The sequence below is a fragment of the Beta vulgaris genome, chromosome 5 (assembly GCF_026745355.1).
Source record: "Beta vulgaris subsp. vulgaris cultivar EL10 chromosome 5, EL10.2, whole genome shotgun sequence".
NCBI lineage: Eukaryota > Viridiplantae > Streptophyta > Magnoliopsida > Caryophyllales > Amaranthaceae > Beta > Beta vulgaris.
In genome coordinates this window covers 9,335,510-9,349,043 of record NC_079206.1, presented here as the reverse complement: position 1 = coordinate 9,349,043, position 13,534 = coordinate 9,335,510, and the positions used below count along the sequence as shown (strand labels likewise).

General features: G+C 35.4%; 1 protein-coding gene across 1 annotated transcript; it reads left to right on the top strand.

Moving 5' to 3' along the window:
- Nucleotides 1-8,077: 8,077 nt before the first annotated feature.
- LOC104892617 (rab GTPase-activating protein 22) lies at nt 8,078-13,035 on the top strand. Its single transcript, XM_010678598.4, has 5 exons — nt 8,078-8,833; nt 9,897-10,032; nt 10,147-10,196; nt 11,270-11,323; nt 11,408-13,035. The coding sequence occupies exons 1-5, from the start codon at nt 8,655-8,657 to the stop codon at nt 12,642-12,644; spliced, it is 1,656 nt and encodes a 551-aa protein (XP_010676900.1). The 5' UTR covers nt 8,078-8,654; the 3' UTR covers nt 12,645-13,035.
- Nucleotides 13,036-13,534: the final 499 nt, after the last annotated feature.

Sequence of the window (13,534 nt, the reverse complement as noted above, 5' to 3'; positions counted from 1 at the left end):
ACGTCTACCACCGAACTTGGGCCGTGTGTTCCTACTTCTTCTGGGTCTTCTCTTGATACTATTAACCCCTCTTGTGATGCTATTTCTGATGATACTCCTCCTATGGGCCGTGGCCATCGTGCCAAACAGCCCAATGTGTTGTTAAAAGATTATGTGGTGCATTCTGTGGATGTGATAAGCCCCCCTCCAGGTTCATTACATACTCCGAGTCCCTCAGGTACTACTCCTTACTCTATAGCTCATGTTGTGAATTGTGATAATTTTTCTCTGCGCCACCGTGCTTTTCTTGCTGCAGTTGATGAGGGTGTTGAACCAGCCAGTTTTAAACAAGCTATGGAGTTTTCTGGCTGGAGGGAGGCGATGCAGAAGGAGATTAGTGCTTTGGAGGATAATAAAACCTGGATTATGACATCTCTTCCTCCGGGGAAGAAAGCTCTTGGTTGCAACTTCAAGTGGGTGTACAAAATCAAATATAATTCTGATGGCAGCGTTGAACGTCTCAAAGCTCGCTTGGTTATTTTGGGCAACCATCAGGTGGAGGGGATTAACTATAATGAGACCTTTGCTCCTGTGGCTAAGGTGGTGACTGTTCGGGCCTTTCTTGTAGTAGCTGCTGCTCACAACTGGGACGTTCATCAGATGGATGTTCATAACGCCTTTCTTCATGGTGATCTGGATGAAGAGGTGTATATGAAGCCTCCCCCCGGTTTTTCTACTAGCTATCCTAGTCAAGTTTGCAAGCTTCAAAAATCTCTCTATGGGCTTCGTCAGGCTCCTCGGTGTTGGTTTGCAAAACCTGCTACCTCTCTGCGCCAGTATGGGTTTTCTCAGTCTTACTCTGATTACTCTCTCTTCACCTATTGTCGTGGCTCTGTTCGGCTCAATGTTCTCATCTATGTTGATGATCTCATTATTTCTGGCAATGATTCCACTTCTCTATCTAATTTTAAAGCCTATCTTGGTGAGTGTTTTCACATGAAGGATCTCGGTCTCCTGAAATATTTTCTTGGTATTGAGGTTGCTCGTGGGCCTGACGGGTTTTTCTTGTCCCAACGCAAGTATGCTCTGGATATTATCTCTGAAACGGGTCTTTTGGGGGCTCGACCCGCGGATACCCCTCTCGAACAAAATCATAACTTGGCTCGTGCGGATGGTTCTCTCTATTCGAATATTGCCCAATATCGGCGACTTGTGGGTCGTCTCATTTACTTAGCCTTCACTCGCCCTGACTTGGCTTATGTAGTTCATGTGCTTGCTCAGCTCATGCATGAGCCTCGCCAACAGCATTGGGATGCCGCTCTTCGGGTTGTTCGTTATTTGAAAGGGTCTCCTGGCCAAGGCATTGTTTTATCTTCTTCCTCTGATCTGCAATTGAGTGCTTGGTGTGATTCTGATTGGGCTAGCTGCCCCTTGACTCGTCGCTCCGTTACCGGTTGGATGGTCTTCCTTGGTCCATCACCCATTTCTTGGAAGACTCGCAAGCAACATGCTGTTTCCCGCTCCTCTGCAGAGGCTGAGTATCGCTCCATGGCAGATGTGACTGCTGAACTTAAGTGGCTCTGTGCGCTTCTCCGCAGCCTTGGAGTTACTTCTTCTGGTGCTTGTTCTCTTTTCTGTGACAGTAAGTCTGCTCTTTATATTGCTCAAAATCCGGTCTTCCATGAACGGACTAAACATATTGAGGTTGATTGCCACTTCATTCGCGACGCTATTCATGCTGGTCTTATTACTACTTCTCATGTCTCTACTACAGAGCAACTGGCCGACATCTTCACCAAGGCACTTGGCACCCGCCAATTTTTGCATTTGTTAGGCAAGTTGGGCATTAGTAATCCCCATGCTCCAACTTGGGGGGGGGTGTTGGATTATGTGCGTGTATAGTTTATATTTGCTATGTATGTATTAGCCTTGGGCTCCTTTGTCATGTATATGAATTGGGTGTAACTTAGGCCCATGTGGCACTTGACTTTGTAATATCTAGGGCTGTGTATATTGAGCCAGCAGATTCGAAATACACCAAGGATTGAAAACTCCAAAAACACTTGCTGCCACTAGCTGCGTTTACACGACTTATAGCCAGATCACCCCTAAAGTACGGACATGTGTGTAGTCCGTACCATAAAGGAGGTTGGTAACCGGAATTCTCACGGACTATAAGTCAATTGCTATGTATCAGGCAGTCATAGAAGTGTTTTCCTTGATTGTGATTCCAGGTAGTTTGGACTATTGCAGGCAATCGATGTCGATAGTAAATCCTACCATTACCTAAACTGATTTTTTGAATTCTTCTTGAAACTTGAAGATGAAGCTGAGCTCGTTGGTGTTATGCGGATTTTACTCTTTAATTTAGGGTTCATTTGGGAAGAAAGAGGGAATTTGAGAAAGTAAGAGGGAAGTTCGGGAAAAAAGTCTTTGTGTTTAGTTGAGGAAGCAGAAAATGAAAGGACTCGCCTTTTTTTCTTTAAGTAAAAAAAAAAAGGTTAAAGTAGAAGAAAATAAGAAATGGGAGAGAATTCGACGAGAATGATAGACACGACCTCATCTATAGTACATATTACACCCATATCAGTAATTTGGGGTGTTCTGGCTATAAGCTACAGTTGGGGTTGTTTGGTACACCCGCGCTATAGTTCTGGGTGTTGAGATCAATTTTGCCTATATATAAATAGATTGAATTTTATTCTTGTAAATTTTATTTATTTTTTTAAAACTTGTAAACTTTTATTATATTGTGATCAACGACATAACCTCTAGGGCTCTATGTTAAGGAGTCTTACCATATCAAACAAAGAACAATATACCTCCTTATAAAAACAAGTTTTACTTTTTTTTAATTGCACCATTTCTTAATTTGCGTTTGTCAAGATATATTTTTTAACGCTAATATCTATAATTATATATAAATAAATGTTATAAAAATTTGATATGTTAAATCCTATACATAGACGAATCTAACAACACCTCACTTAATTATGTTTATTCTTATATATATAATGATGTGAGATATGTTAATAAAGTTTGTTAATATAATGCCAATAACGAAATGGTGCAATTACAAAAACAGAGAAAGCATATGAAACAACGATATCAAAAATATACAAAATAGTTAAGTCTCATATAGTATTGTTGTAATTGCAGACCTATATGGGGGTAAGCGAAGTGCGAAAAATCCAGAGTCCAATCCAGTCCATTCCAAACTTGTTGGACTGGACTAGACTGCAATTTTTCGGACTGGACTTGTACTCAAATTTCTAGTCCAAATATTTTCGGTCTGGATTTGGACTCACTCCTTCGGAGTCCAATAAGTCTAGTACAGTCCAAAAATATTTTTATATATGATAGGTATTTAATATTTATTTATAATAGGTATTTAATATTTATATATAATATAAAAGATGTATGTTATTTATTTTTATGGAATGGATATAATGAGATTAAATTTTCAAATTCAATTATGAGAAAATATTGTGAATCATGGAATCTAAATCGGAAAAAAAAATATAATAATCGGACTGGACTGGGTTCAGACTAAAGAAAAAATTATTGAACTAGTTTAAACTGGACTGGACTGGACTTAAAAAATATTCGAATCAGTTGTGGACTCAATTTCTCGAGTCCAAAATACTTTTAACTGGATTTGGATTTGACAAAGTTTAATCTAGATAATTCACTTACACTCCAATCTCGGCATAGCAATGGTCATAACTCATACTCCCTCTGTTTCATTTTAATAGTTACACTTTGATATTTTACACTATCCACAAATTTCACTTTGACCATCATTTGTGATTTATACGCGGATGAAAATATAATCATGTGGGATCTTGTTAGATTCATCATAACATGTATTTTATTAAGGCATAATTGATTCTAATAACACAATCTTTAACCGATTAATTTTTGATAAGTCAGTCTTTCAATTATTCTTGAATAATGCAACCTTTTGACGGTATTTGCTTCTAACGGGCTTTGACGTGTTGATGATCAGATTATTTTGTAAGCAACATTTACAATCTCGTCGATTTTCCCCTTCCCTTGCCTCCAAGCCCCTACTTCTAATGTCAAGTGTTAAAATTTTAGATGTTTTTAAGTTATTTTGACTTACTAGAAATAATTTTTTTTTTTTTTTTGACCGGATACTAGAAATAAATAGGGTATAAAGGTTGTATTATTCAGAAATAATAGAAAGGTTGGTTTATTAAAAATTAATCGGTCAAAGATTGTAGTATTAGAATCAATTATTCCTTTTATTAATATGTAATTTTTAAAATTTTTGCAAATATATATAAGTCAAGGGGGAGCAATTGTGTCCCCTAATGAAATGTCTTTTTTATCCTTAGCTAAATATATATATATTTAATTGGATATTTAGATTTTGTACAATTATATCCTTTTCTAATTTAAAGATGGGTCAAAAATTCCAATAATAAACTAAATAAGCATTAACAAAGTAATTTGACATAATGAGAAAAATAGTTACTCAATAAGAAAGATTACAAATTTAATTTGACTACCAAACTTTACATCTAATGTTTATCTCAATTTTTAAAAACTTCGTAGATTACAATAATTTGTATAACAATAATCATAAATCACACTTTTATAATTATATTTTGATGAAATTTATTAAGAATAGACCTAAATAATCAATGCACGCATCGCGTGTATAGAAGATTACTAGTATATATATGGACAATCCCTTGACTTGCATCATTCTAATAAAAGAAATGAAAGGAACAATTGATGGACAAATAGAACACTTATGATTGCTTGCAACAAAAGGCCGATCAACCTGATGCATTGCATATTTCCTAATTCCTATCTCCGTTAGAGGCCAAAACAAAACATGATTAACGTCTACTCTGGACTTTCTAGGTTAAAACATTATTTTCCAAGGCAATTCATTCTTTTGTTTATAGTCTTCTATGCACGTACGTCGATTGTTTGAATCTATTCTTAATAAATTTTTATCAAAATATAATTATAAAAGTGTGATTTATAATTATTGTTATACAAACTACTGTAATCTATAAAGTTTTTAGAAACTGAGATAAACATTTAGATATAGAATTTTGTAGTCAAATTAAATTTGTAATTTTTTTTATTGAGTAATCATTTTTCTCATTATGGTCAATTTACTTTGTTAATGCTTATTTAGTTAATTATTGGAATTTTCGACCAATCTTTAAATTAGGAAAGGATATAATTGTACAAAATCTGAATATCCAATTAAATATATATATATTTAATTAAGGATAAAAAAAGACATTTTGTTGGGAGACACCATAGCTCCACTTAACTTATATAATAGAGATAAAACCAAAAAAGGATCTCGACTATCTTGTCCACAACTAAAATAATGTGTTTGTGCCCCTCAAAAAAAAATCTGCTTCTGAAATTACATCTCCCTTTGTTACTAAATACTCCCTTCATTTACAAATGATTATTACATTTCATTTTGGAAGAGATCAACCAAAGCAATTTTAAAAAAGGCATAAGAGAAGTACGACAAAAGCATAATTAACTTTTGGAAATATATATAAAAGAACCATTAAAATATTAGAGGAGAGGGAAAATGGGGTAGTTGGGAAGTATTTGAGTGGACTAATAAAATGGATGGTGGGACATATGAGTTGGAAAAATGTACAAATTTGTTGCGACATGTTAATTTTTATTATTATTATTAGAAAATTAAGTCAGCCCAAGGGCTAACCCCATAATGCTAGGGGTAAGGATTGAACCCCTGACCTCAGGGGCCAAGGGGGGAGTGCTCTACCTACTTGAGCTAACTCCTATCCTTGTTACAACATGTTAATTACCATATAAGAATAAAAGTGTAAATTTAACAATTAAATAGAAATGGTCTAAAAAGAAAAGGTAACAATTTTAAAAACGAATGCTTTCTTTGTCTTCATTTTCTTACTAAATAATACAAAATTTAGTTTTATAGAGAGTTACAAAAGTAAATGTTACAGACAAGATTAGATCAAATCTTACATAACATCCTCATAAGATATTTTCAATTGAACTAGTTATCCATGAATTCAAGGGTTTATAATATCACGGAAAAAGTACTATTCATTATCATACACCCATTACTATTTTTTTTGCTTATTTGGAGCTTTCACCATTATGCAATTGTTGGTAATTTGTAGTTTTTCAAATGAGCAATAAGCAAGAAAATAGTATTGGATGTATCATGTTCATAGTACATCAGGTGTATGATAAAAGTTGTATGGGAAAACTGTAGCACACAGAAAGTAACGTAAAAAGGTAAAGCACCGTAATACTTCTCCCGTTTTGAAATTATTGCACCATTTGCATAGCATTTTACTATTTACATCTTACACTTTGATGGTCTTTGGTGATTTATATTTTAGGAAAAACATAATCATATGGGATCTAATCATATGGAATCTTAGATTCGTTTCCATGTATATTTTTTAATTAAAGATATTGATGTTTGAAATCCGTCAAATAAAACATAAATTGGTACAATTATTTCTAAATAAAGGAAGTATATAACAAAATTTCCCTTAATTGCGCTCTTGGTCATCCTTTCGATTCCCCACCCCCTCAATATCTACAATACATTATCCTGCTTGTCAAAATTATGAGGAATAATAATGAAATAATCAAACAAAAAGAAAAATAAACGATCAAACCTTTCAAATTTTTTAAACTAATACTATTCTCTATATTATTTTTGTTTTATCTGCGCTCTATACTTTTGCACCATTCACATACTTCACTTTAACCATTGATGATTTAGATTTACTCATAAGAAAAATTCATAAATCCAAAGTTTGAGTTTTATTAATCCCAAACTTGTTTATAAATCAATTTTCTCCAGGTTTGGTGATACAACAGTAACGTCTATTATCATTAACACTAGGGACTAGGGAGAATTGCAAAAATGAAAAAAACAATTAAGCAAAATTGCAAACAAGCAAATCATGAAATCGAAAATAAAAATCCTAAGAATTACATACTTTAAATTTTAATTTCAAATTATAAAGTTTCATAATTGCTATAAATCTCTACTAGGCATAAAAGAAAGTGAAATTACCTTAAAATTGAAAACTTTGATAACAAATTAGCCCATAAATTCTTGATTTTTCATCTTTGGACTTCCCACAATCAAACTTGAAGACTTTATTTTTCCCGCATTGTAATTCGTAAACTAACGTTTGAATCTTTTTCTTGGATGATAAAAGAAATCGATTTATTGGATATGAGTTGAGAGGAATTGAATCTAAACCACAAATAAATAGCAAAAACAATTATTCCTGTTAGAAATCTTCATTATTGATGTTCTTGAGGAGAATTGGAAATATGGAAGGAGTAATGAAATTGAGCCTTTTTTTGGCGAAAACTAAAATTGGAAATGAGATGATTTCTTGATAAAGAGAGTGATAATTAATTTTTATATCCAACGTTGAATAATATCATGATTTTTTAGAAATTTTAGTTTATGAAAAGGAAAGAGAATTGTGGAATGATAAGTGAAGAAGATGAAAAGTCCTATTCTTACGGATGAGTTACATAATTTCTAATATTTTTTCTTTTTCTGCTTCCATTTGCCAACCAAATTTGGCCCCAAATTTTTGAAGTCCTATTCCACTAAATCGATTGGACCAGTATTCAACCAGACCTTCTAATAATAGAACATCTATTAGCTCAAGAGTATTACAATAACCATTACCACAAGGCACAAATCCACAATATTAAGTCTTACCAAATGAAGACCAAAATGCTTATATTCTTATAACAATTGGGCTAACACATAACAATGGGCCAAGAAAAGACGGTGGAGATAAATTCTAGTAAAAGACACATGAAGCACAAAAGAGCAACCTTGTACTTGTAATAACGTAGGGCTTCCGACGAATAAAAACATCCATTTTCAAGTCAAAAATTGGGTGGGAGTGGGAGTGGGAGAAGCCTCAGACTTATTGGGCCCCTCCAAGTCACTCCATCTCTCAATTCTCATCATAAGCTTTCTTTGTCAAATTAGAGAATCGCGCGCAGATTTTTACATAACTTCATAAAAAAGAGCAAAAGAAAAGAAAAAGAAAGAAAGTGAGAGTTGATTTAATCCACTTGGTCTTTGGAACTGCGCATGATAAAATAAAAGTGGTAGTAGCGAGTGTGTGAAAAGAGAAAATTAAAATTCCCCCAAAAATGCGCTACTTCTCTAATTACCACTCCGCCTACTTTTTCGACCGCGGATATATATATAATATAATCTCCGAAATATAGTCAAGAGAGAGAAAATACAAAATATCATCAAAACCCCCAATAAAGAGAGAGAAAGGGTAGTTCAGGTATTTAATATTTTTCCGACCAGACAAGGTTTTCAGTTTTCAGTTTTGGTAAATGTCTGTAAACTCAATTCCACCATGCCATTCTTAATAAATTGACGAAAATACCCTTTTCCATCTCATATGCTACTACTCGAAACCGTTCTTCCTCTCTCGGCGCCACCACCTTCTCCGGCGGCGCAACTTTCTCTCACCTCATGTCGGCTTATTGACGGCCACGGCTCGGCTTACGCCGCCGTGGCCGCCGCCGTTACTTTCAGATGCCATAAATAGAAACCACGAAATTCAATCAATTAAGAGTTTAGTAGATAATTAGTGAGTAATTAAGATATGATTACGGAGCAAAAACACTTGTTAAGATCTCTACGGCGTAGTCATACTTCTACGCCGCCGTCATCTTCGTCTTCTTCTTCTTCACCTTCTTCATCTTCTTCGTCGTGGATTCACTTAAGATCGGTGCTTTTTGTTGTTACAAATTCATCTTCTTCTTCTCCAGTTTCTACTGATCGGTAAGTTTTTTATTACTGATTTTGAGATCGAGATCTGGAAATTTACAGTTATTTTTTTTAAATATATGCTAGTATTGAATTCTGAGGTTTTTAAGTTGAATTATATATTTTACTCTTTAATTTGGTTTTATGTTGACCGCTATATTCGTGGAAATGAGCTAAGTAACGTATTTCTAATTTTGTTCAAGGTTTTTATTTTAATTTTTTAAAGTTGTTGTTGATGAATTACTACATACTACATAGTACTATCAAGTATCAATCACTTCAGTCCTATGAAGATTTCATATTGAGCTGTTGACGCGTTTCATAGATGGGAAGAAGACTCATTCAAAGATCTTCTAGACTCTTCCTTTTTTTTATTTTTATTGTTATTTTTTTCCCTTTTGAGCTATTGAATTCGGAGTTTTGTTCGCTATCATTTTCGTGAGGAACTATGACACTTAGGATTTAGGAAGGTCAAATCTTTTTTGACAAACCAACTTCACCAACCAATATCACTGTCTCATTGTTAATTTGTTAGTATTACATTTAGGAATTAGGGGAGTCATGATACCGAAACATACGCCGGAGCTAAAATCACGGTGACAGTTTTACCATGTGAATGCCATCGCGGCCACTACCATCTCCACCAAGAACCACCCAACCATCCTTTTCATTTTACGGTTATTCTGATTTCTGAATTCGGAAGGCCTAATTGGGGCTAAGCTCTTCTAATAACTGATGATGCGTTCCCAAGATCGAACATCCCCTTACCAATTGATCCAATTGCTGATAGATGTTAACTACCCAGCTGTCCTAGATATCTGAGATTGGACATTTGTTCACCTTATAGTTGATGAATTTATGAATGCATCTATTTTGTGGTCATATTTATACTGGTAATCAAATTTGAATGCTTTGTGCCCGTTTCAATGTGGAACATTTAGATGTAAATCATCTTCTCCAGGATAAAATATGATAGTAGCACTTGAGTTAATGTTTTCTTTCATAATGTAAGATAGATACTTATTTGATCTATACTATGAATTAAATTTATGGTTCTTTTGTGTCTTTTACTCTTCAGGTTAAGTCTTAAATCGCCTTGGTCTAGGCGAAGGAGGAAACATGCCCTTCTACCTAAGCAATGGAAACGTTTGTTTGGACCCGATAGTAGACTGTCCGATGGTGGAGTTAAGTTTCTGAAGAAAGTGAGAAGTGGGGTAAGTTGCTTGTCTAGTCATTTGTGGACTATGTGGTGCTTTATATGACAGCATGTCTATATTGGATTGTGAAAGTTTTTGCCAGATTTCTCATGCTTTGTATTGATAATGCAGGGTGTTGATCCCAGTATCAGAGCAGAGGTTTGGCCATATCTTCTTGGAGTGTAAGTATCAAGGCACTAGAATTCAATTGTTTCATCACTTTCTGTATTAACCCTGGGAATGTTTGCTTTGATCTGATTTGATTTGTTAACTAATTTACTAGTCTGATTCATGTCCCTACTAGGCAAAAAAAGCTGTATCATGTCTTTGTTAATGATGCCTCCACCAACAAGCACTTTACTGTGTCTACAAGCAACTTTTATCTACTGTGCTTTTCATGATTAATTTTATTTATTATGTCATGTAATTACTGCCATGATATATCTGTTGTCCCCTGTTTGGTGGTTTAAGCTCGCTAATTTTGACCATAGATTTGTCAAAATATGCATTGAGTTATGATGTAAACACATCGCTGCTGCACTTTTGTTTATAAATACTTATTTAAGATTATCATGTTAATTACTTAAAGAGTGTAATAGTTAGAATTGACAAGGTTAAATGTGGCCTATTATTTTGGAACTAGAGGAAGTAATATGTAGCTGTATATACTTATGCTGCTACTCTTAGGAATCAACTCTGCAGTAGTAGAGTTAGTTAACATCCTTTGGATTTCAAGTGGTGCTCTTGGAAACAATCCAGTTTTATTTTGTACTTGTTTGACAGACCCATCAATAAGTTACTAGGTGTCTGCTTAGAATTGATAGAGTTATTGATCATATAGTTTTAGAAGGTTTGTTTGTTGTTATAAACTCATCTACTTGACCCGTCTTCACCACCACTAGTACCTTTACCCGAATGCCTTTTAGAAGACTTCTTGTGGTGGGTGGAGACGTGGAGTGGAGTAGTATGAGATATAATTAAGCTTACATGAACAGCTGTGAAGAGGCTCAGTAAACCCTAATTCCAGCAAATTGCAGAGAGGCTGTTCTCGTTAACATGAATATGCGCTTATAGCTTCATCTTCTCTAGCTCCTCTTTGCAGTGATTTTATTGTCTTGATAATCTGATTATCATCTTTGAAGTAGTTGCATAGAGTATTTGGTTTTCTGCTATGTGTTTCAAGCTTGTGGACTTTAAATTCTTGGTGCTAGATGGACTTTGAGCTTTTTAACATTGACATGCTTCTTTTGAGCAGTTATGACTTGAACAGCACAAAGGAGGAAAGAGACACTGCTAGAAAACAGAAAAGGTATTTCAGCAATTCTCGTGTTAATGGTTCCCTCCTTTCTCCTTTCGTAATTCTCATTGTTTAACGATTATTGTCTCTGATCAGGAAAGAATATGAAACCTTGCGAAGACAATGTCGTCGAATTCTAAAACGCACAATTGCAAGCTTCAAGAGGAATGAGACTGCTGAAAACAGCAATGATGTTAGTGGTGGGTTTTTCAGTCAAGTTTCCGAGACTCCGGATTCAGACGATGTAAGCAGTGTTAGAACTTCAAATGACGGGGATAACCCATCAGAAGACTCTGATGGGCCTATCTGGGATCCTGAGATTTTACCCTCTGCTTCTTCGTTCGAAGAAGGTGAAAAGATTGTGTTGACCTGCGAGGAGGGTTCTGGTGTCAGTTCAGAATCATCTGATTCGGAATCATCTGAAGACGGTAACAATGTACCTTTTCTTAGTGCTGAAGAATTTGAAGGAAATGATCCAGATGAGAACACACTTTCCTCTCCTTCAAAAGCCCAGAGCGGGATGACTTTTTACTCATCTGAAGATTTTTCCACGTGGCAGAGGATTATTCGTGTTGATGCTCTGCGTTCAAATCCTGAATGGATCATATACAGCCCCTCACAGGCTGCAGTATCAGAAGCCAAAGCTAAGCAACAAGCAGAGAAAGTTGGCTTGAAAGATTATGAACACTTAGAACCATGCATGATATACCATGCTACACGTCTTGTTTCCGTCCTTGAAGCTTACGCCCTGTACGATCCTGAGACTGGCTACTGCCAAGGGATGAGTGATCTTCTCTCGCCAATCATATCGGTCATAGAGGAGGACCATGAAGCATTCTGGTGCTTTGTTGGTTTCATGAAAAAAGCAAGACACAACTTCCGGCTTGACGAGGTGGGAATCAGAAGACAGCTGGGTCTTATATCCAAGATCATCAAATGTAAGGACTCCCATTTATATAGACATTTAGAGAAGCTTCAAGCAGAAGACTGTTTCTTTGTGTATAGAATGGTGGTGGTTCTTTTTAGAAGGGAGTTGACTTTCGAGCAAACACTTTGCTTGTGGGAGGTTATGTGGGCTGATCAGGCAGCCATCAGAGCCGGGATCAGCAAGTCTGCATGGGGGAAAATGCGGCTAAGAGCTCCGCCCACTGAAGATCTACTTCTCTATGCTGTAGCGGCATGCGTGTTGCAGAGAAGGAAGCTAATACTAGAGAAATACAGCAGCATGGATGAAATAATAAGAGAGTGTAATAACATGGCTGGAAGTTTAGATGTCTGGAAGCTTCTGGATGATGCTCATGACTTGGTGGTGACTTTGCATGATAAGATTTAACTGCACCCTAAATTTGGGTTGGGGACACTGTTTTTGGTTACTTTTTTTTTATATTCTTATTTGTATGTTGTATTTTGGTTGGAGGATCTCCCTCTCCCCTTAACCAAAAATCGGGATTATGTATCCATTAGATGATGCTTTGCAAAGAAAAGCACTTCATAACGATACTGTGATACATCACCTCTGTCTGTACTCTGTATGCTTCTTGATTTTGGAATTTGTCTATGTACTACTGCCCGCGCTTCACTTTACAGCGATAGAGGCGGAATTCCAAAATCAGTGAAACTGGTAAGAATTGTAGTCTTTCTACATACCCTCATCTTAAGTCTTAAGTACCTATTTGTCTGTGTAGCTTGTTCATTATTGTCAAAATCCTCACACTTTTAAGGTCTCTAACTCTCTACTCTATCGTAATTCTTATGTATCTGATTTTCAGGTTTTCTTTAAAAACGTAAAAACAAAATTGTTGAAATTAGAAAGTTTCTAGTTTTTTGTTGGGACTTTGAAACTATAATCCGACTTGCATGGATTTGATTCACATTAAAAATACTATGTACCATAGGCCACAGCACCAGGCTTAGACACGTGACCCGTTACAAATTACTCGCTCCTACTTACCAAAACCTGCTATTTTCTCTATCTTCAATAATACAAAAATAATTGTTCAGAATAAACATACACTATATCATGTCAAAACATACTATACCATGTCAGTATACACTATATCATGCAATACTATCATGCCAAAAAAAAAAAACACACCAAAATACTATCATTTCAAAATACACTATATTATGTCAAAACACATTATATCATTTCTATATACACTATCATGTCCATATACATTATGTCATGCAACATTATCATGTCGAAAAAAGGGCAAAACACTA